The 25112-nt window shown below is 39.9% G+C and overlaps 1 protein-coding gene across 3 annotated transcripts in view; it reads right to left on the minus strand.

The window, feature by feature from the left end:
• The window catches only part of hmcn1 (hemicentin 1), a 607098-nt gene that overhangs the window by 160100 nt on the left and 421886 nt on the right, over positions 1-25112 (minus strand). For all 3 annotated transcript variants that reach the window (XM_087990747.1, XM_043699541.2, XM_087990748.1), the window contains exons 50-58: positions 23338-23511; positions 13098-13211; positions 12821-12966; positions 11556-11706; positions 8918-9124; positions 6422-6535; positions 5565-5752; positions 4736-4832; positions 4371-4532 (exon numbers count right to left, since the gene is read on the minus strand). In XM_087990747.1, the coding sequence (XP_087846873.1) occupies positions 4371-4532; positions 4736-4832; positions 5565-5752; positions 6422-6535; positions 8918-9124; positions 11556-11706; positions 12821-12966; positions 13098-13211; positions 23338-23511 (1353 nt within the window). The remainder of the gene's footprint in view (positions 1-4370; positions 4533-4735; positions 4833-5564; positions 5753-6421; positions 6536-8917; positions 9125-11555; positions 11707-12820; positions 12967-13097; positions 13212-23337; positions 23512-25112) is intronic.

Consider the following 25112-nt stretch of genomic DNA (forward strand, 5'->3'; position numbering starts at 1 on the left):
GGTATCCAGGTAGATGGAGTGTGTTGGAGGCGGGCGAAGGGGTCCTCGGAAGGTGGGCGGGAGTCTTGATTGAAAATGTAAGCTCGGAGGCAGCGGAAGAAGTGTTTGATGTCACGACACGTATTAATTTCATTGATGCGTGGGCGGAGGGGGATAAAGGTAAGGCCTTTGCTGAGGACTGATCATTCGTTCTCAGTGAGGGGGAGGTCTGGGGGGATGGTGAAAACACTATATGTTGTCCATTACATCTCCACTCCCCCTCTGTTCCCCATTCCACTGAAATATATAAGTGTATGGTCTGCAACTAATCACTGTCACTCCAACACTGCCTAGTGAGGGATCTAATGTAACACCATAAATGGAAATATGTCTAGAGGAAAGAAATCTCAATTCTAGATATGTGTAATTTCAGCTGCCAACACAAGCTGGAATGCAATGGTGACTGCAAATCTATTGGGAATCTACCATACACGGGTACTGGAAACTAGGTCAAAGTTGAGTGTAAAAGTTCTGCCTATTTCTCTAGACTCCTGCTACCAGAAGGACAAACTCAACTATGAACTCATGAGACAAATAATACCATAACTGCATTCGATTGAAAATTCCCATTTGTGAGCAAAATATGCAAATGATTAATCTCAATTGAAGAGAGGTGATTTGGCTTTGAACCATAGCGTTGATTCTAAACTTGCTATTATCAGTCCAGCCATTAGTTGTCCGGTATTATGATTACAGCTGGTTTACTCTTCTGCTACTGAATACAGAAATACAGCTGTGAACATTTATACGAATGAGACAAAGCTGGCAGGAGCACTATAATTTAACTGCCAGAATACCAAGGGTATTTTAAGATCAAGGATACGTGACACATGATCTTTTATAGTCGTCCACTATGTCTGATTTTTTTTTTAGCAGTAATCTGCTCCATACCACAGCCTCACCGAACTTAACTAAAGCTGGATTTTATGATCCCTCACTGCAGAAAGTGATGATTCAAACAATTCATTCTTTGGCCTTCTCCTTAAGTAATCAATTGACAGTGACTTACAGTCTTCATACCACTTTTGATGATACTTCACTCAGTGTTTGGGGTATGGAAGGGCACACCAAGCTGGTAATGCAGTAATTCGACCTGTTAGAGTGGGGGGGGGAGAATTATGGAAGGATGAGGTGAGGAGTGGGTGAGAAACAATCCTCCTTTGTAGCTCCCTTGTACCTATCAGAAGTACCTCCACCCCATTCTTCTTTTGACTACTACCCATTCGGACCTCTTTACTGAGACCTGCTAGTGTGAACCTAGCAAGATCCATCCCACCACCCTGCTCACCTCATTTTCCAGCTCTTTAGACAGTCTGCCTAAATGGAGATTGTCATAGTCCCTGCCTTAACCCTTTCTCCTGCAGGGTGCTTCTGGAATTACAAATTGGCTGCTGTTCATTCTGAGGTAGGAGTTATCTCTAAGGAGTGGGAATCCTGCTTCTAGTGCATTAACATCCAATTAGTGTTACATGGCAGCGGGCAGTCATTCTTCTCAAGTGAAGTCTGTCTGTTACTCCATTGACATTTTAGCAGGGCAAGCGCGGGGAGCCTGACTGTCACCCCATAAAATCCAGCTCATAGTTTCTGTGAAACAACATAATTAGACTCCACCAGTAACTTTCTATATTGTTTGCCGTTTTGTTCTGCACCCTTTTGTCTGCTATTGTTTCTTTTCCACTTTCTCCCACCAGCTTCTTATCAATGTACATTCTTCATGTTGGAACATAATATAACTTGTCTGGATTTTACTTCTGAATAGAGAGGAGCAAAACAGTTTAACTTCTCATGACTCAGGCTGTTTACACTGTATCAATAAATTGTTATATTTACTGGGACATCTGTTTATAATGGCTTTTGCAATTAATTAAATGGGCAACAAACGAAAAAGGAGTCCTCCTCCCACTGTAATTAAACATATAAGATTGCCATTTCCATACAAAGTATGGACAGAATACCTTAGGCCATCACCAGAGTTAATGAATTACTCCCAGCGAAGGTTTTGGAATATAAAGGGAAAGAGAGTAGGGAATGCCAACTTAAGGTAAGTGGGGATCCTGGCACCTTCCTCATTGATAGGAAAGGCCAGTGCTCCGTGCAAAAGATAAGCCTGAAGTATTCACAATAATTTTCAGCCAGGAGTACCATGTGGATGATTCATCTCAGCTTCCTTCAGAGGTTCCCGCATCATTGAGGCCAGTCTTCAACCGATTTGATTCAGTCCACAAGATATTAAAAATACCTCAAGGTGGACATACGGTCATGGCCCTGACAGCATTATGGCAATAGTACTGAAAGACTTCTGCTCCAGAACTTGCCAAGACCTAGCCAAGCAGTTCTGGTTGAGCTACAACAGTAGCATTTATCTGACAATGCAGAAAACTACCCAGGAATTTCCTGTACACAAAAAGCAGAATACATCCAATGTGGGAAATTACCACCCCATCAGTCTCCTCTCAATCATCAATAAAGTGATACAAGATATTATCAATATTATTATGAAATAGCACTTTGTTTCAAATAACCTACTCATTGACATGTGTTTGGGTTCTGCCCAGGCCACTCAAATCTTGACCTCATTAGTCCACATTTGAACCAAGTCTGTAAGGAACTGAATTCTCGAGATAGGGTGAGTGTGACTGTGTTTCCTCTGCAAGGCTGTATTTGACCATATGGCCTCAAGGAACTCTAGCAAAAGTAGATTCAATGGGCATGGGGGCAAAACTATTCACTGGTTGGATTCTTAACATTATAAAAGTAAGCTGATTGTGTAGTTGATGAAATTGTCATCTCAGCTCCAGGAATGTCTGTGGCCCAATCATCTTCAGCTGCTTCATCAATGATCTTCTCTCCACCATTACTGAAACCCCCATTATCAATAAGCTGAGGGCTACCATTGACCAGAAACTGAACTGACTGAGCACAAGTGCGCAGAGGTTAGGCACGCTGCAATCAACTCACCACCATCTACAAGGTACAAGACAGGAATGTGCTGGATGACTTTTCACTTGCCTGGGAAAGTGCAACTCTATAATCCTCAAGAAACTTGACACCATTCAGGACAAAGCAGCTCTCTTGACTGGCGCCATTGCTCAGTAGCTTCTACAAGAGGCATTACAGAAGTTCACCAAAGGTCCTTAGGTAACTTCTTCCAAATCCACAATCATTACCATCTGGAAGGCAAGGGCAGCATACACATGGGAACACTACCATTTGAGGACAAGTTCCTCTCTAAACCCCTTACCATATTGACTTGGAATAGAACACTGGTCCTTCATTGTTGGTGTGTCACAATCATGGCAATTCCTCCCTGATGGCATCATGGTTCTACCAACACCAAACAGACTAAGTACATCAAAAAGACAGCTCACCATCATCCTATCAAGGGCATCTAAGATCGATATTAAAAGCTGGCCCAGCCAGAGATATTCACATGCCAGGAATGAAAATAAAATAGAATGGAAATGATCCCAAGTGTTGTAACATCCATCAAACCTATTAGGTATCAACAATGATGTACCTTATAGATTACATTTTAGCCTTACTAACCTGCCAAATATGTGAACACCCAAGTGTCATGCAGACAATACTGACTTGACCCTGAAGAATAAGTGTGTGCATTTTACCATTTTCAAGTAGGGCTGAGTTTATACAAATGTCTAAAGGCTGTTTTTCGAAGCAGGGTCAGGAACCTGACATTGAGATGAAATCCAGGTTCTGATTCCACACTTGAATTGCATCATGTTTGCAGGACGTGAACTCAGTTCCCAACTAGAAGTATCAAGTGCCTTCATGGGGCAGAAAAAAACCTGCTTGGCACCAGCTGCAAAGGCAAGCAGCAGCCATACTGGGAACTGTCACTGCTTTGCTGTGGAGAACAGACAGAAGACTAGAGAGATAAAGACAATGCAACGTGACCTCCAATGCCAAATTGAAGTAAGCTGTGACCAGAAGCTATAAATGGATTCCTCCAACTTAACAAAAAAAACACAAGTAGAAACAAGTCTCCTTTTTCTCTGTGGTAGTCCTTACGAGTGTATGCATTAACATACACCAGACAGTTCGGTCTTCTCTGGAAAATAGATCGAAAATCCCACTCTGTTCTAGACACGCCACTTAAATTCCTCATGTCCATTTTTACTCAAGAAGCAACAGAAAATCCAGCCTAAAGATCAACTGAACATAATTTCCATGAACATGTAATATATTGATTTGAGTAGTAGACAATAAAAAACATCAGTAAGTTCATTTTTCTAATACTCACCCATTAGGATCAATCACGCGTCTCAAGCGAAGATTTGAATTAAATTACATAAAATAAACCAATTTCTTACCTGGCAAAATAATAACGTTGGTGTTGGACTGCAGAGGTTTCCCATCCTTAAGCCAACTAAGACTGGGTGGTGGAAATGCTGTGGCTTCACACATCAAAGATATGAAGTTGTTTATAACAACGGTCATGTTCTCTGGGCTGGTGCCCATGATAATGGGAGGCACTGTAAAACACAACGTTTATTTTTCTTGAAAAGTATTTTTCACAATGACAACAAAAAATAATACATGTCAGAAGAATATAACAGTCAGAGCAAATTTAGTACACTCTTAGAGATCAAGCATTTGTACTATAGAGTATTTTCAAGGTGTATTTCTTGGAGTTTCTGGTTTTCCCAATGTGTTACATAAAATTGTTGTCACTCACCATGGACATTCAAGTTGAAATATTTTTCTGTGTTTCCAGCTACATTTTCTGCAACACAAACATATCTGCCTGTATCTGAAACATGAGCGCTGAGGATCTGTTGGGAGATTAACAATTGAATCTTAATAACTTTAACAATAACTCAGGAATGTCCCATCATGCAATTTTAACATGGTTTTGTTTCACAAGTTAATGTTATTCCCTGCAATATAAAATAAATTTCAGCAATTTGCATGTGATGTTAAAATTTGACATTTGATACTTTCTAACATTTTTCTCCTTCATGTTTCCCATTCCTGATGGGAAACAGTTGGCTCATACTAAAGTAACTTTACAAGGCACTGTGGACAGTGAACAAATTGATCATACTTTGGCTAAGTCTGTTCTTTCTATGGCCTGGCATCCATTCCCTTTCCATAAACTTGGCTTATTTGTTCCAGCCCAGGAACATGCAGTCTAAATATGAAACTCTACTATTGCTCTAGGTTTAAAAAAGGTCAAGCCAGCCGAATTAGTCTATGCTGACCTGTAAGACTCAGTTCCTCCCAAGGGAGTATAAATAATTCAGACTATTGCTGTACTGCTTTACAAACAAATATTGCAATCCATTTTATTGCCTAATCATCAGACCAAGTAACTGAACATGTTGAAAATACTCCATGTGCCAATACAATCTCTTTAATAAGCTGTTTTTCCAAAGTATTTAAAAAAGTGAAATATTTTGATAGGAGAAATGTTAGATGAACTCTTGATAATGCAGCCCCTATAAACATAAGCATTAACAAAGACTCTCTATAAATATAAGCATTGATAATCTTGGGGTCCACACCTGCAGAGTTCGTCCATTGGACAGGATTTTGTGTGTGTTGTCTGCTTTCAATGGCTGACCATCCTTTAGCCAGGTGATTTTGGGATTGGGAGTTCCACTAACCATACAGTCCAACATGGTAGTCTTGTTTATCAGCACAATAACTTCTTCTGGTAAATCACTATCAGCTCCTTTAATGGTAGGAGGAGCTAGGTGGAAAAGTACAATAATGTGAGGAATTTCTTAACAATATCTTTTTGAACTTTTTTTTTGTCAGTAATATTAAGCTACAGCAATGAAAAATCACCACTTTGTCATACTTTGCATAACAAATAAGTTGCTTTCAGTTCCTAAGGCAGGAGTTCAGTTGATATAATAATGGGAGAAGAGCAGGGTTGACCAAATTCTCGGTATTCAGTTTGAAGTTTAAATAATAAGTAGAAGAGTAGCATTTTAGTTGGTAGCAGTAAGCTTTATTTAACATGCTGTACAGTATGTTCTGCCATAACGCTCGTTTCTTCAACATGAATTGGCTTTAACACCATTGAAAAATTTAGACCATTATTCGCAGAACGCAAATATAGGCAAATTCCTTGCCTATATTGGCTATAATGTGATTCCAGCCCCATTAGTTGAATAGGCACGGCCAGTGTGCAATTCCCTTCTAACGTGAGACTATAACAGAACCATCGCGTTATATCATAACCGACTGTATAATTTATTCAGCTACAGAACTGGGGACTGATTTTTAAGTTGTGGTTTTGGGGTGGGGAGTTGTCAAAAAGCAAAGATTCAACAATTCTTAAGATCTGTAATTCATATACCTCTGCATTTTTGTGCCACAAAATCCATTACCTAGTTGAGCCTTTGATACTCACTCATAACTCTCAATTCATACTGAATGGAATCCTCGCCTGCTTCATTCGTAGCCACACAAGTATATCTCCCAGCATCCTCTATTTGTGCTCTGGGTATTTGTAACACACGTCCTCCTAATAGATAATTAATGCAAATTAATACAATTTGATGCTTAGGCTTTAAGTACATCATGTTTGCAATCTAATACATGAACACTGAAAGGAATTTGTATGTTATAACTGGGGCATGTTGTATAACTATTAGTGGATCTCCTGCTCATGTTTTCTGGGTTCAGGAGCACCTTTCAGATATTTAGTCATTAATGTCCTACCTATTCACAAGTGCTCAAAGCACATTTTCCTTCTCTGTTTTCTCTGTGCATTGCTCCTTATTGGTTCTGCACTGCTATCTCTAACTTTGCTGCATCAATCCAAGCCATCGTTTCAGTTCGGAAATTCATGGGTCTGCTCCTCTGTCAATTTGGAGTTCATCCAGTGACGGTCCAGTACTTTCCCCCATCACTTCAACTGGTTATATTGTGATAATTTACATACTTTATGCCATAAACAGACTGATCGTTGATTCGTTTAAGGTCACTGTTTGGGTGCTGTATTTGGGCAATTAGATTAGATTAGATTCCCTACAGTGTGGAAACAGGCCCTTCAGCCCAACCAGTCCACACCGACCCTCCGAACAGTAACCCACCCAGACTCATTTCCCTCCGACTAATGCACCTAACACGATGGGCAATTTAGCACAGTCAATTCACCTGACCCGCACATCTTTGGATTGTAGGAGGAAACCAGAGCACCCAGAGGAAACCTACGCAGACATGGGGAGAATGTGCAAACTCCACACAGACCGTCATCCGAGGTTGGAATCAAACCTGAGACCTTGATGCTGTAAGACAGCAGTGCTAACCACTGAGCCGCCCAAATTAGTCTAAATAGTTTCTGAAATAAAACAGAATTCATGGCGCAAGTTAAGTGAAATCAGCAGTGATTCATAGGATGCTTTCTTCAGGAACCACTCACTACTTTATTAATGTGGGGACCAGTGACGTTATTGTAACCTTTGTGTCCAGTCTGTTATGGCATAAAGTTCGTAAATTATCACAATATAACCAGTTGAAGTGATGGGGGAAAGTACTGGACCGTCACTGGATGAACTCCAAATTGACAGAGGAGCAGACCCATGAATTTCCGAACTGAAACGATGGCTTGGATTGATGCAGCAAAGTTAGAGATAGCAGTACCGAACAAATAAGGAGCAATGCACAGAGAAAACAGAGAAGGAAAATGTGCGTGGTAGAACTATGCTTTGAGCACTTGTGAATAGGCCCTCCCAGTGAGTTTGCTTGCGTATTCTCTCTCCAGTCAACAAACTTACCTCTCATTTCAGCAATTGTCTCTCTTCATTTCAGGGTGTCCTCAGCTGCAACTTCTTTTCTTTCCTATTTTAAAAAAAATACTTTTCTGTTGTGGTTCTGTTCGCCGAGCTGGAAGTTTTTGTTGCAAACGTTACGTCCCCTGGCTAGGCGACATCATCAGTGCTTGGGTGCCTCCTGCGAAGCGCTTCTTTGATGTTTCCTCCGGTGTTTATAGTGGTCTGTCCCTGTATGGCATTCATCCACAAACTCCATCAACAAACACATCGACCTGGACCCAATATACCAACCACTACAGCGGACAGCTGAAACTGACAACCGGAAGCGGCAGGGACAGACCACTATAAACACCAGAGGAAACATCAAAGAAGCGCTTCGCAGGAGGCTCCCAAGCACTGATGATGTCGCCTAGCCAGGGGACGAAACGTTTGCAACAAAAACTTCCAGCTTGGCGAACAGAACCACAACAACGAGCACCCGAGCTACAAATCTTCGCACAAACTTTAAATACTTTTCTTTTGTAGGTGTCTCACTTTTTTTTATTATTTCAGATATTTAAATATTGAGGCACCAGGAGAAAGCCACACAGACACGGGCAGAATGTACAAACTCCACACAGGCAGGCACCAAGGTTGGAATCAAACCCAGGTTCCTGGTACTGTGAGGAAGCAGTGCTAACCACTGAGCCACCATGCCACTGTGCTATTTCGTTACAGCAGTAACTTACATTCCAAAAGTACTTCAATGAACACTGAGGTCATAAAAAGAGCTAATGTAAAGGCAAATTCTTTCATTAGCTTCTTTTTACATCAGCCATGGCTCTATTGGTAGCACTTTGCCCTCTGAACCAAAAGACTTGCAATCAAGACCTACTCCAGGATTTGAGCACAAAAATCAATGCTAACGTTTCTGTACAGATGGAAAGCTGTACAGTCTACCCATTAAACTATGCAGTAACACAATTTTATATCACTGGATATCAAAAAATCAACTTTCAACATGAATAAAATGTAATCCAATAATCTATTTTACAACAGGTAGCCCTGCAGAGTTGAAATGACTGTAGCTATTAGTCACTTCACATGACAAACAATTATCTTTCATATGTGATAGCAAAACTTGTTCATACCTGGCAAAATCAACACTTTGTCATTGGATGTCAACAATTTTCTATCTTTATACCAAGTGAGAGATGGAGGTGGAACAGCATTGGTCTCACAGTACAGGGAGATTGGGTTATTCATGACTACATCCTTAAAGTCAACACTTCTGCTCCCTTCCAGTGCACTGCCCTTTGTATCACGAACATGTACTGGCTTCACAAAGCTTGGTGGAACTAAATGAAGGATTAAAAGGATAGTCAGGGGATGCAAACAGTTTTTTTAGATCTTTCACATTACAAGAATGCAATTATTGTATGATAAAATGTATACCATAAGAATAAATATAAGATAAATCCAGCATCTAATAGATGCAAAGTAATGCTAGTATCTGCTGTCTGAAAATATGCAGAAAATAATTAGATAGACATAAAACAATTTTAATCTATAGGAAACACAATATAGTAAATTAAATCCGTATTTTTATGTTTTGTGCAATAGTAAAAGCAAATGACGTCAGTGAAAACTAGATACCTGCAGAAGTTCCTGAGAGTAATGTCCTTGTCTCATACAGCTTCAACAACTTCCTCCATCATATCATCAGAAGTGGGAATATGTGCTGATCATTGCATGATGCCCTGCACTATTTGCTACAGATCAGGTACTGAAGCAGATCAAGTCCGCACACAGCGCGACCTGAATGGTATCCAGGCCTACACAAATTTGTGGTGAATAACTTCCACATCACATCACACAAGCTCCAGAAATTGACCATCTCCATCAGGCGAGAAGTCAACTACCTCCCCTTGGCATTGAATGGTATTAGCATTGCTGAATACCCCACCATCAGCATCCTGGGGTTACCATTACTAAAAACTGAATTGAAGCAGCTGTAGAAATACAACAGCAGACTATTTGCGAGGAATTCTGTAGTGAATAACTTACCTCTTTTCTCCCCAAAATCTATCCATCATCTACAAGGCAGAAATGTAAAGGAATACACTACATTTGCCAGGATGAGTGAAATTCGGAAATGCTCAAGGAGGTGGACACTATTCAGACAACGCAATCTGCTTGTTTGATGCCCCATCAACTACCTACAATGTTCACCCCCTCAATCACTCATACATAGTGTGTACTATTGACAGGATGTACTGCAGAAACTCTTCAGTCTTTTTCAAAATCACTTTCTAGAAGTGTGACCTTTATTACTTCGAAGGACAAACACAACAGATACATGGGAAAACAAACATAGAACATAGAACAATACAGCACAGAACAGGCCCTTCGGCCCACGATGTTGTGCCGAACTTCTAACCTAGATTAAGTACCCATCCATTTACCTATCCAAATGCCGCTTAAAGGTCGCCAATGATTCCGACTCTACCACTCCCACGTGCAGCGCATTCCATGCCCCCACCACTCTCTGGGTAAAGAACCCACCCCTGACATCTCCCCTATACCTTCCACCCTTCACCTTAAATATATGTCCCCTTGTAACACTCTGTTGTACCCGGGGAAAAAGTTTCTGACTGTCTACTCTATCTATTCCTCTGATCATCTTATAAACCTCTATCAAGTCACCCCTCATCCTTCGCCGTTCCAACGAGAAAAGGCCGAGAACTCTCAACCTATCCTCGTATGACTTCCTCTCCATTCCAGGCAACATCCTGGTAAATCTTCTCTGCACCCTCTCCAAAGCTTCCACATCTTTCCTAAAGTGAGGCGACCAGAACTGCACACAGTACTCCAACTGTGGCCTAACCAAAGTCCTGTACAGCTGCAACATCACTTCACGACTCTTGAATTCAATCCCTCTGCTAATGAACGATAATACTCCATAGGCCTTCTTACAAACTCTATCCACCTGAGTGGCAACCTTCAAAGATCTATGTACATAGACCCCAAAATCCCTCTGTTCCTCCACCTGACTAAGAACCCTACCATTAACCCTGTATTCCGCATTCTTATTTGTTCTTCCAAAATGGACAACCTCACACTTGGCAGGGTTGAACTCCATCTGCCACTCCTCAGCCCAGCTCTGCATCATATCTAAGTCCCTCTGCAGCCGACAACAGCCCTCCTCACTGTCCACAACTCCACCTATCTTCGTATCATCTGCAAATTTACTGACCCACCCTTTGACTCCCTCATCTAAGTCATTAATAAAAATTACAAACAGCAGAGGACCCAGAACTGATCCCTGCGGAACTCCACTTGTAACTGGGCTCCAGGCTGAAACATTGCAAATTCCCCTCCAAAATAGACATAATGCTGATTTGTATTCTGTATCACTTCTGCTTCATAGTCGGCTTCATCATAATCTAAAATTCCTTTTCTAACATCAATGTGGATGTGCCTTAATGACATTGACTCCAGTGGTTCAAGGAGGTAGCTCACCACCAACCTTTCAAGGGGATTTAGGGATATGCTATAAAGTCAAGTCAAACCAGTAAAGTCCACATCCTGTAAGACAGCCAGTCCTTTCACCTATCTATAGCTAGGCTAAACTACAGCACTATTTTGTTAATTGAACATTACCTTCTTACCTACTGTTTACAGATATGACTCATATTGGTGGAGATTTGAGAGGGCCAATTGGTATAACTTGATTATCCTAAATTGTATTGTTAAAAAAGTTACAGAAAAAAGATAATGCAATCCAACCTTGAACATTCACATCATAGTCTTTTTCATCCTCTCCAGCGACATTGGTGGCAACACAGGTATATCGTCCTGTATCTGAAAGCTGAGCATTCTTGATCTGAATGATATGTCCATTTGCTGTGATAGTAATATGATCATCTTTTTTGAGAGGCTAGAAATATAAAGAATTATTTTCTTCTCATGAAAATACAACAATTTCGATCTTCATTATTCATCGTAAGAAATTGTAGTTTAAGTTTAAAGAACAATAGATCCCTGGCAATAACATAACGTAATCAACATTATTATGTGTTGATGATTATAGATATTTACAACACAGGTGGCTAAACTCATTTCATGGAGTCTGCCAGTTGAATCTAAAACTTATACCATTGATTTGTTTTCAACCCAGATATAGCATTATATCTTTACCTGCTTTTAATATTTATCGGATTTCCCTTGCACTCATCTACATATTTTGTTACTTCCTGACTTGGATATCCCTTTGTAATCCTACCCAAAATCTGTTGAGATTGTGGTGGTTAATGACGAACAATCTGGACAACTGGTCAATTGTTAGCCATGATTTCACTGGGATTACAGCTGACTCTCTCTCATGATCTTCTAGTACAGCTATCCAAGACCAGATTTCCAGTGAATTTACATTCTGTTTCCCTAATTGTCCTCCGAAAGCATTATGAGGAAGGTGACAGTAAGCTCTTTTAATTGCTTGGACACCTGTTCTGCAATACTTCTACAATTTAATATTTGGGAAAGGATTTTGGGAATCTTGACAGTTGGATTTCTGCTTGGAACTCACCATGCAGTGATGACCCATGGCTAAACAACAGTGTTGTAAAAATAGCTAGACGCCCAATTTCATATTATCAGAGAATTATTAGTATTCATTGGCTCTCTATCACTTTTAAGTTGCTATTTAGAGAGCTATCCCATAATGTCTCAAAAGTCATAGAACAGTTCCGAACCAGCTGGTCTAATTTCTCAGAGCTTTGTGAAATTATTCAGAAAGTGACAGCAATACATTTATTTGGACATTAGATGCAATCATAAGGATTCTTTTTTAATTTGATGTTAGTTGATAAGAGCAAATCTGCTTATCTTCTGTTGGAATTTGTTAAATTGGTATGGTTTTTATTATCTGTTAGCTTTCATTGTGACATATGAACACTAAAACTTTGGCAGTAAATCAGAATCATAATTTCACACAACACAACAGTGCAACTTCAAATGTCCATTCGATAATGTACATGAAGGAATCAACAGACCTGTCCGTCTTTGTACCAGTGAAGGGTAGCTGCTGGAATTGCATGAGATTCACATTGTAGAGTCAGGCTGCTGTTTACTTTGATCTTAATTTCTTTAGGTGACAAACCAAAACCTGGTACATCATCTTTATTGATGGTAGGCGGGACTGGGAAATAAAATAAAATTACATTCCAAACTTCCAGACAAAATCACAGCAACATTCTCCATTACTAGACTTACTAAAAGAGACTGTTTCACAGAATCTCATAATAACTAAAGTAAACTGAAAGCACTTACTGTATACTTTTACTTCATAATGCTTAAGTGTTTCTCCAGCTTCATTAGTAGCTATACAGGTATATCTTCCTGCATCCTTCTCTTTAGCATTCAGAATTTGAAGTGTTCGGCCTCCTGAACATGAAAATGAAACGCAGAGGCAGTACCATTATTGAAACTTTTGAACTGAGATATGAAAAATCTTAACACGAGTCAAAGTGGGGTCTGAACCCTCATTTTCTATATTTGAAGTGTAAATTAATTTTAAATCCTGCAAGTTAATCACACTGTTATGCAATATAATGCAAACATAAGCAGGTTAAATAAGTGTGGTTTAAAATGATAATACTATTAATTGGTTGGTAGCTCTCTCCAACCAACTGAGTATAGTTAAGGATGTTACTTGTGCCACAAAACATATGATGCTTCTCTTCCTTTTGTCAACTCTCCCAACTGTATAACATTTGCAACTTTTTCATTTTATGCTTCCGAGACACTACCTCAACATCTTAGATTTGATAACACACAGAGATTAGGATTTTACCCTCTTAGGAAATGGCAGGAAAGGTGATATGAAAGGCAGATAATCAGCAAAGTTAGCAATAGGGAGATACTTTTCTCCTCCTGTCACTTCAGAAATTATTTCTGGTTGGCAAAGCCCACGGTCAACCTTCCAGATCTGTCATTAATAAAAAGCCTCTGCTTGTCACGGGCTCGATTAACTTTGTTCCTGACAGGAGGCCCCTCTGACTACTACAATGTGACAGTCTGTGTGCTGTGGTAATAGTGGTGAGGTAAATTTGGGTGATCAGGGACTTGGATGAGAGGAAGGCGGACGCTGATTGCCATCCTCTGTCCTTTACCTCTGACTTTGCTGCATTCTTTCTCCTTGTGCCAACAGTTCCATAATCCTCACTCTAAAATTTAATTCCCTTCCCACTGCTCCTGGTTTCTGTTCTGCTGTGTAGCCAGCAGCCTGGGCCTCCAAAGCAGCAAAGCTACTTGCAGTGGCTGCTGGCTTCAGAACGGTCAGCTCTCAGATAGACTGGGATATCACTCCAAAAATTGTTGACTGGAAGTGCCTGTTTGTCATATGATGTAGACTCTCTCATTGGTGGGAGAGGGCAAGTGTCTCACATTTAAAGACACCTGTCCCAACACTCAAGGTGATAAAAGGGAAATCCTGGTAGTTTGTTAATATTCCATTATCTTCCAAGAACAATGGCACACAAGCTTTGCCCATGCCAGACTTCTTAGTATCTGCAATTCTGATTTAGATCAGAACTTTTGGAACAGATTTTATAAGTGAGTATTTAATTAACCACAATGTTTGACTTAGCTTATGTCCAAGTCAGGTGTGGGATTTCTTTGCTAACTGTTCCTGTCAGTTCCAGTATCAGTCCAGTTCAAAAAACATCAAGAGAAAAGGTGCGTAGTGAGTGCTTTGATCCAATGTCTATCATTCCTCATCTTTTTTGTAAATATTTTTATTGAGAAAAAAGATTTAAAACTTTTCACACAATTACAAAATCACTACAAAATAGTATAACAACCTTACAATATAACGACAATAACAGAAAACAAACTGCTACTCTACTCCATAAACCACTGAGGAGAGAGAGAAAAAAACCTACAAAAACTACAATTCAATAAATAATGAAGAAAAAAAATAGTTAAATTAAACCAAGTTAAACCAAGGTAAATTAAGTTATATTCAGTTAAGTTACTGCACTCAGCGCAATCCCACCAAAGCTCCCCACCACCGGGAGCATTAATAAGCAATCTCCTATTTGTTCAGGATTCTTCCCCGCAGGTGTCCCTGGACCGCCAGACATAGCCTTCATGACTACACAAAGGCCCTAACCAATATATTCGACAAGTCTGCATCTGTATAATTCAGAAAGGGCCGCCATGTTCTATAAAACAGTTCAGTTTACTGGTGCACCATACTTGTAAGGAAGTCCGGGGCTGTGCTCCAAAACTAATCTACGCCAGCCCGGACGTCCCAGGGGATTCTCCGACACCCAGCTCATTAAACTATTCTTCCTAGCACAAAATGAAAGAATATTAAACAGTTTCTTCCCATGCACATCCAAAGACGGGAGATTTGGCAAACTCAAGACGAGGGACACCGGATCCAACTTAACCTCAGTTCCCAAGACTCCTTCCAAAACACTCACTATGGCACCCTATTACCTACGAAGCTTGTGGCATGACCACAATCAGTGAATAAGAGTGCCAACATCTATTTTACATATGGGGCACATTGGGGACACTCTTGTCTTAAACTTTGCAAGCCTCTCCACTGCCAAATGACCTCTGTGGAGTACCTTCATTTGCATAGCCTGTGTCCTGTTACAAATCGAAATCTTCCTTGCGTTCTCCCAAATATCCTCCCACACCTCTGACGAGATTTTCACCCCCAATTCCCGAGTCCAGATTCCGCATAGCCACTCAATGTCCTTCGAAACATTACTCCCTAACAGCGCCCATAGACCAGACCAATCTCCTCTCCATATCCGACTTAGAGGGACCAACCGTCAATGTAGTCTTTTTCTGTATAAAATCCCTAACCTGAAAGTAACAAAAGAGAACCCTCCTACATATCTCATATTTCTGAATCAGCTGCTCGAAAGACATCATGACCTCCCTGTCAAATACATCTCCCAACAGGAGACTCCTCTAGACTCCCAGAGCTTAAAACCAGAGTCCATCAACCCTGGCCAGAATCCTAACATTCCCACTATGGGAGTGAAAGGGGAAGTTTTTTGTAAGTTGCCCTCACCTTGCCGCATCATTCTCCATGCTTTAACCGTGTTAAGGACAATCAGGTTTCTGCAATGGTCCATAACAGTCCTCATCTTGTCCATAAACAACAAATTGATGAGGGGGCATTTTGCCTAGGAGGCCTTGATGTCCAACCAAATTGACTGCGGTCCTGGCAGGCCAATCAGCCACATAGGATAGTAAGGAACTCAATTCATATTTCTTAAAGTCTGGGAAATCTAAACCTCCCATCTCCTGCGGAAGCTGCAATTTGTCCAGCTTAATAAGAGGCCGCCTATGATGCCAGATGAAAGGTCCAAGGTCATTCCTCATCTTAATCTTCAAAGTCTTCCCCAATTCATGATCCCTGCCCTCATACATTGCCTACTTATCGTTATACCTCTTTTACAACTGATGCTTGTTAACATGTTTGGCAGGTTAGCAGGGATCATATTAAACAACAAAAAAAGCCACAAAGAACTGTTTAATTGTGATAAAACAGAAAACGTATTTTCCATATTATAACTGGAAAGATCTCTGATATGTGCTAAGCTTTGGAATGAATTTAAAATGAATAATAAGTTAATCAATGAAATGAATAGACTATTCCATTATCAATCACATATCTTGAAGTCCTTTGACAATTGATCATAAATATTTCATAGCATTAACACTCTTATCACAACAAATTAATTTTCACAAAATATTAATTTTCACAAAGATCCAAAAAGCACATTCAATGTTAGTCCTGAAGAATATTCTAAATGAATAAATTTGCAACTCAAACATCTACCCACTTCAAAAGATGAAATACTAAAATTGTGTACTTCATCTCGACATCCGCATAATTTATTAAACCCTACTTTTAATGTAAACTGAATGTTTGCCATACTGCAATGAAACATAATAACAGAATTGAATTAGCAAATAAAACTCCCAGTGTAACCTAGGGTGATAAACTTTGGAATGCAAAATGGGTGTGGCAGTGAAGTAGGTATTGTCCAGAAACTTACCTTTAAACACATGCTGTATTTATATGAAAAAAATCTTATGACAACATTTGCTGTAAATTAGTTCAAGTCCAAGTCCTTCACCTATGATTAAAAGGTCTGGGGACAATCAGACAAAGTGAGTGTAATTATCTCAAGTCTCCATGGCGGAGTCAATTAAATAAAAAGAATTATATTGTTAGAGGTATCAATGAAGGGGACTAGACTTTGGACCTTTGCTTCCTGGAAGTTTTAATGGGTGTACATTGGGATTTTCTCTGGTTCCAAAGCTTGAGTGAAAACAGCTGAATGTTTGTCACTACTCCAACTGGACGTTCTGCAGCACTATTCTGTTATTCTGTCAAAAATACCTATCACCACACTACTGTATATAAATCTAGATTAATACCCATACAATCAGAGGATTAATGCGTAAGTATAAATGGAGATGTTAGAAACTTCATGACTGGATTGGTGTTCCATATATAATTTTATTCTGAATGCGTTGGCAGTTTCTGATGATATTAACTCAGGTATAGTGAGAGAAGTCTCATACTTCAGCTCTTTATTGCAAAATGTATTGGAAAAAAGTTACATTTGCTTTTAAATTTAACTGTTTACGATAATGGCAGTTGAGCCTATTTAAATGGTTTTGTCAGATTCTTCCAAGAAGCAATTTCGTTGTTTATTTTTGATCATGGGGCCTACTGACAACATTGCTGCACCAATTAGATATAGGAAGAGTGAAGAAATATGGATTTTTTGCCAGACAGCAGAATAGTAATGTCTGATTAATGTTGTTTTACTTTCAAGCCTGTCAGTTAATGGGGATAGTATTCTCATTTAGTATTCCAAGTTTCTTTTCAAATGTTGTTTAGTGATGGCCATGGCTGCATGACCAGCTCAGTACCATTTTGGATTGGGCTCCATTCTCCCTGATCCATCCTGTTGTTGCTGACCCTTCAACTTGTGGCCTCTGCTACGTGTTGACCAACCCTATTACCGAACCTCTCTATCTTAACAGTGCTGCTCATCACTACCTTGGGAACCTGATGAATACAGTGAAGTACAAAAGGTACTAGGCTATAGACAGCGGGCACTGCAGAAAAAAAAACACAGAAATAGGATTGACCAACAACAGGCTTTCAGAATTTTATTAAGTTGATTGTGTAAACAAAGAGGCTACTCCAGAGGTAGACCCTTGAAATAGTTGGCCAATGAATAGCTATGGCTGACGGTACTTTGCTTCAGCTTCCTGAGGTTGTACTGTAGAGTGGTCAGCCATACTTGATTCTCATTAAAGTACCGACATCCTGGCAATTTCCTAAAAAGAGCTGAAATATCCTTGCTTCCAACTTCTTTTCATATGAGGAAAATGTAAGCACGGAGAAATTCTGCAAGAAAAGTCATTCTTTCCATGTAAACATTCTCCGGATTGCATTGTCATCAGCATATCTGCATCCAAACTTCAACCTTTCTTTGATATCTCCAAGGGAATTGACATTATGTCTTTGATAACGATTCTATTGCTTATGACATCTTTAATTGATCTGCACAAGAGCATCACTAACTTTGGATGGACGTATTTTGTGTGGCGTGAACAGGACATATTCCATATTTCCTCCTTCATCTTCTTGCACTTGTCACCAAAAACTAAATCATCACAGAGCCCTCCTTTCCCGCAGTTTATCGATACCTCTGGTCACCATTGTGAAAAGATGTTATTGCTGAGCTCAATTTCCCCAGTGCTTACCTCTCCTCTTGATACTAGGTCTGTGCCCAAAGCTCCAAGGAGTCCAAAAGACTGCTGCTCCATGGCTTCTCCTTGGCTCAGTTCCTTACTTACACACTCTTTCCAACCCTGCCTCTCAACATAATCATTACAATTAGTCATAGAGTCAATGTACAGCATGGAAACAGACGCTTCAGTCCAACCTGTCCATGCCGACCAGATATCCCAACCCAATCTAGTCCTACCTGCCAGTACCCGGCCCATATCCCTCCAAACCCTTCCTATTCATATACCCATCCAAATGCCTCTTAAATGTTGCAATTGTACCAGCCTCTACCACTTCCTCTGGCAGCTCATTCCATACATGTACCACCCTATGTGTGAAATAATTGCCCCTTAGGTCTCTTTTATATCTTTCCCCTCGCACCCTAAACCTCTGCCCTCTAGTTCTGGACTCCCCGACCCCAGGGAAAAGACTTTGTCTATTTATCCTATCCATGCCCCTCATAATTTTGTAAACCTCTATAAGGTCACCCCTCAGCCTCCGACACTCCAGGGAAAACAACCCCAGCCTGTTCAGCCTCTCCCTATAGCTCAAATCCTCCAACCCTGGCAACATCCTTGTAAATCTTCTCTGAACCCTTTCAAGTTTCACAACATCTTTCCGATAGGAAGGAGACCAGAATTGCATGAAATATTCCAACAGCAGCCTAACCAATGTCCTGTACAGCCACAACATGACCTCCCAACTCCTGTACTCAATACTCTGACCAATAAAAGAAAGCATACCAAATGCCTTCTTCACTATCTACCTGCGACTTCACTTTCAAGGAGCTACGAACCTGCACTCAAGGTCACTTTGTTCAGCAACACTCCCTAGGACCTTACCATTAAGTGTATAAGTCCTGCTAAGATTTGCTTTCCAAAAATGCAGCACTTCGCATTTATCTGAACTAAACTCCATCTGCCACTTCTTAGCCCATTGGCCCAACTGGTCCAAATCCTGTTGTAATCTGAGGTAACTCTCTTCGCTGACCACTACACCTCCAATTTTGGTGTCATCTGCAAACTTACTAATTGTACCTCTTATGCTCGCACCCAAATCATTTATGTAAATGACAAAAAGTAGAGAACTCAGCACCGATCCTTGTGGCACTCCACTGGTCACAGGCCTCCAGTCTGAAAAACAACCCTCCACCACCACCACCCTCTGTCTTCTCCCTTTGAGCCAGTTCTGTATCCAAATGGCTAGTTCTCCCTGTATTTCATGAGATCTAACCTTGCTAATCAATCAGTCTCCATGGGGAACCTTGTCGAACGCATTTCTGAAGTCCATATAGATTACATCTACCACTCTGCTCTCATCAATCCTCTTTGTTTCTTCTTCAAAAAATTCAATCAAGTTTGTGAGACATGATTTCCCACGCACAAAGACATGTTGACTATCCCTAATCAGTCCTTGCCTTTCCAAATACATGTACATCCTGTCCCTCAGGATTCCCTCCAACAACTTGCCCACCACAGACGTCAGGCTCACTGGTCTATAGTTCCCTGCCTTGTCCTTACCACCCTTCTCAGACAGTGGCACCACATTTGCCAACTTCCAGTCTCCCGGCACCTCACCTGTGACTATCGATGATACAAATATCTCAGCAAGAGGCTCAGCAATCACTTCTCCAGCTTCCCACAGAGTTCTCGGGTATACCTGATCAGGTCCTGGGGATTTATCCACCTTTACCCGTTTCAAGACATCCAACACTTCCTCCTCTGTAATCTGGACATTTTGCAAGATGTCACCATCTATTTCCCTACAGTCTACATCTTCCATATCCTTTTCCACAGTAAATACTGATGCAAAATATTCATTTAATATCTTTCCCATGTTCTGTGGCTCCACACAAAGGCCGCCTTGCTGATCTTTGAGGGGCCCTATTCTCTCCTTAGTTACCCATTTGTCCTTAATGTATTTGTGAAAACCGTTTCGATTCTCCTTAATTCTATGTGCCAAAGCTATCTCATGTCCCCTTTGTGCCCTCCTGATTTCCCTCTTAAGTATACTCCTACTTCCTTTATACTCTTCTAAGGATTCATTTGATCTATCCTGTCTATACCTTACATATTTGCTTAGGTCAAGAAGAAATTGGTACTTTGAATCTTCTTAACCACTTTAATTATAGCACAAGATAGAAATCTAATGGACAATAGTCAAAAGCTGATCATGTTCTTAAGCTTTAAAAATTCTATTCTGCTCCAAATCTATCTAAAGTAATACTGAAATAAAAGCAAAATATAGCAGATATTGAAAATCTGAAATAAAGCAGAAAGTGCTGGCTTCTGTTTTTCTCTCTCCACTGATGCTGCCAGACTTGTTGCATTTTCTCAGCACTTTGTTTTTATTTAACATAATACTAGTATGGCATTCGATACTTCATAATAAATCAATCATGTTTTCTTGTTGTACATCAAATTTTCTATTAGTTTAGAAATTTCATTCCACTTACATTTTTAAGCAAATTGTCATATGCTTTAGCTAAGAATTACACAGTGGCTGTGTTACTTGTCACATATTAATTATTATAGTAACAGAATTTATGATCACAATAAAATGAATAGTATTACAAAGGCAAAACAATCTAATTATCGGCAAAGACAAAATAATCTAATCATTTAAATCTAAATATACCATTCTCCTAAATGCTTGTATATTGAAACATGCATTGATTAAAATGCAAATAAATAAACGATCATGCTATCTTACAGAATTTTTAATGGTCTCACTGAATGCACCAGTTCAGTTACCAAGTTACTAACTTTCTTAATCACTAGAATTAATTAAATAAAGGACCATTTAGCATATCTCTCTATCATTTGACTTCAATCTAAATGATTAGTTATTGGTATCCTGGAAGGAATGCCATGTGTACAGTTTGGCTGTATGATAGTTTTTAAGCAAAATATTTCCACCACGTTCAAATATTCAGACTTTCTGAGCTCTGGCCAAACAAATTAAATTTGGTGTTGTAAAATGGCACATTTCATCCAAGGAGTTAAAAAATTGACATTGGCATTCACACAAATCTTCCAATTTGCCAAACTCATAATTCAAAAAGCTCCCCTGATTCTCAGTCTCTAAGGTCTGGCAGAAGACAGACAAATTTGTTGCCAACATTAAATTCATCGCCATACTTGAAACGATATATGAGTAAGAGATTGAATCCATTTTCTCCAGCTTCAGAATGCAACACTGTTTTGACACCAGCTGTTCAATTTTGAGCTCAACTGTTCAAATCTTATATTTACAAAGATGAACATGTGTTCACCAACAGGAAAGACCCACCTACACCAGTGATTTTTAAAATGAGAAAATACTTAAAATGTTGTTTGCTCATTGATTTCTTTCAGTTATTGCTTCAAGATAAACATTTAGTGCTTTGTGTAAATTCTTATAAAGGTTTTATAAATCTCCAAGGAGGATACTTAAAAAGTTCTTGCTGACTTCAAGATTTATCTACAAATCAGTTGATCTGTGACATGAGTATAACTAATAGATATTCCTCTTTGAATAACAAAATTGAGAATGAACAGAGGTCATGTCGAGCAAGACAAGCTACTAATTAAGGATGGAGAGGGAGATTTAGAAGAGGTTTAGGAGGAAATCCTATCTTCTCAGGAAGTTCAGAAGCAATTCTCCTAACTCGCGCTGAGTGAAGAGCAATACATCAGGCATCTGCTTCATCAAGAAAATATTTGTTAACATTTGCCACCTGTAACAAACAAAGCTGTCACCTCAGAGCTACAGCAGGCTAGCAGTTCTCTGGCTCAAATCGTGCATCCAGTCCACGAAGGTAATCTTGCTGGAACTAGATGGAGAGATACATTCAGAGAGGTTTGGCGGTGCCAGGCTAAGAGACACAGGGGGCAAGGCACAAGAGGGAATAGGGTCTAGGTTACACTGACCCCATTGAAGCGAAAGACTTCAGAAGTGACCTTTGATAGGCCAAGGAAAACGTAAGGGATGTATTCCTCCTCTTTTTCTCATTATAGCTAGAAAAGTGAGATTTGAAAACTTCAGACTTTATGTGAACCTCGATTGACTGTGGGGAAAAAAATTGTGATAGGAGTGGAACAAGGCGCCCATGTGTTGGTTAATTGGCTACTTATCAATTGTCCCACTGTCCAATGCTAGAAATGAAATTGTGGTGGAGTAGGGACAGGTTGCTAGGCTCCAAGAACAATGTTGGTGGAACTGCATCTAATTGTATACCTCTTGCTTATGTGCCTCCAGAGGAATGTAAGACTATGGCCATTGTGTGGCTGCCCCTTGTGCAGCAATATAAATGTCTACAATGTCTCCCAATTCCCAAATACTTCAAAAATTTAATAATGTCAATCATGTTTAAATCCCTTCAGTGTCTTACCCTTCCCCATCTTGGTCATCTCCTACAGTCCATAATTCTCACCGAGATCGTCAGATGTCTGACTCTGGCATTTTGTACACTGCCTTCTTTCTTTGTCCCACTAGTGGCTACCGTGCCTTCAACTGTGTAGGGCTATTCAGGTATTTTTAGGAATTTCCTCCATAAACCTCTCCACATTTCTTGTCTCTTTAATGATCCTTCTTGCAACCTATCCCTCTCTTTAACCTTTTGTCATTCGTCCTGATATCTTTTTTCTTATGTCTGTAATAATTTGTGCATGATTAAGTGCCTTAGCATATTTTTTCCATATTTGAGTAATTTATTGGTTATGATGTTACAGTATAATTTGTATTTACCTGGAAGAATCTGGACATTTTTGTTAGAGTCAAAAGGTGCTCCATCCTTGAGCCAAGTAATGGTTGCTGGAGGGTATGATTGTGCCTCACACACAAGGGAGGTGGGGCTATTCAGAACAACAATAATGTCCTCTGGCGTGCCCTGTGCATCAACACCTGGAATCTTTGGAGAAACTGGATAGTAAACAAAAAGTGCAAATATGTCATAAAGCTGATTTAAAGTATTGTTACTTTAGCTATAAATTTAGGATAAGTTTGAAATATGTCTTACAACAAATAGTAATATTGCAGGGACTAAGACCTCCACAATATCTCAGTTTGGATTGACAAATGGCAAGTAATATTCATACTACACAAGTGCCAGGCAATTACCATCTTCAACAGAAAGAATCTAAGAATTCTCCTTGACATTCAATGGCATTATCAATGCTGAATACCCCACTATCAACATCCTAGGGATTATCATTGATCATAAGCTGTACTGAACTAAATGCTGTAGCTATTAGGGCATGTCAATAAACGGGAATCCTGCAGTGAGTAACTCACTTCCTGACTCCACAATGTCTGTTCACCATTGACAAGGCACAAGTCAGGAGTGTGATGGAAAACCCCATTTGCTGGATAAGTGCAACCTCAATGACATTCAAGTAGCTTGATATCATCCAGGAAAAAGTAGCCTGCTTGGTTGGTACCACATCAACAAGCAATCACTCCCTCCGCCACCAACAATAATAGCAGCGCACATGTAAAATGTACTGCAGAAATTCACCAAGGCTCCTTAGACAAAACCTCCCAAATGCATGAACACGACCATTTAGCAGAACAAGGTCAGTAGATACATGAGACTCACCACTTGCAACTTCCCTTCCAAGATATACACCATTCAGAGTTTGAAATATATTGCCATTCTTTCAGTGTCACTGGCCCAAAATCCTTGAATTACCTTCATTATGGGGAGGTTGTGCGTTGTGGTCAAACCTATGCCAAATGGACTGTTGTGGTTCAAGAAGGCAATTCACTATCACCTTTTCAAGGGTCACCAAGGTAATGATATTTGGTCTAGCCAGTGACACCCAAAATGCACAATTAAATAAATAAAGGTCTCAGAACAGTGGTTTCTGACAGCTACTCTTTAGTTCTGTGGATCTTTTATGTAAAATCAACTCATTTGAGTATTATTCCCAGCATTTTGGGCATGAGATATTGAAAGAACTCTGAGGTCACAAGGTTGGGTTTTCCACTGGCAGCAGCTAGTGAACAGCTACAAGGACATGCAAGGCTTTTAAGGATGATCATTTTGAGTCTCAAATTTGCTGCTGCAGGTAAGCAGAACAGTTGTAATGAAAAATTAGCACAGACTAAAGAAATCATTGCTCACATAGCAATCACTTTCAATGGACACAATGTCTGGCAATGCTTTCATAATCACTAGTCTAATGACTAATACATTCAAATGAAAATTTGATGTTCTTCACCCACAGTTAACATACAGGCTTCTTTCCCTCAGCACAACAGATACTCCATGCCCTCTGTTAGAATTGATTAAATAGATTGCTGGAGATTTCATCATATGACACTTCTCCTACAGTTGAATACCTCTGAGCCAGTAACTACTATACAAGTAGTTTTGGGAACCAGGAGACCACCTAAGATCAAGTGAAAAAGGCAATGCATAACTTTTCTACTGCTGAAGGTGGTAGGAAGTACATAGTTGAAGAGAGGCCACTATTGGTGCAAAATAAAAAGGTGGTCCCAAGCTTCTAATAGTAGTATCT

The sequence above is a fragment of the Chiloscyllium plagiosum genome, unplaced genomic scaffold (genome assembly GCF_037043375.1).
Source record: "Chiloscyllium plagiosum isolate Xiang-an unplaced genomic scaffold, Cpla_swu_hap1 HiC_scaffold_9, whole genome shotgun sequence".
Classification (NCBI taxonomy): domain Eukaryota; kingdom Metazoa; phylum Chordata; class Chondrichthyes; order Orectolobiformes; family Hemiscylliidae; genus Chiloscyllium; species Chiloscyllium plagiosum.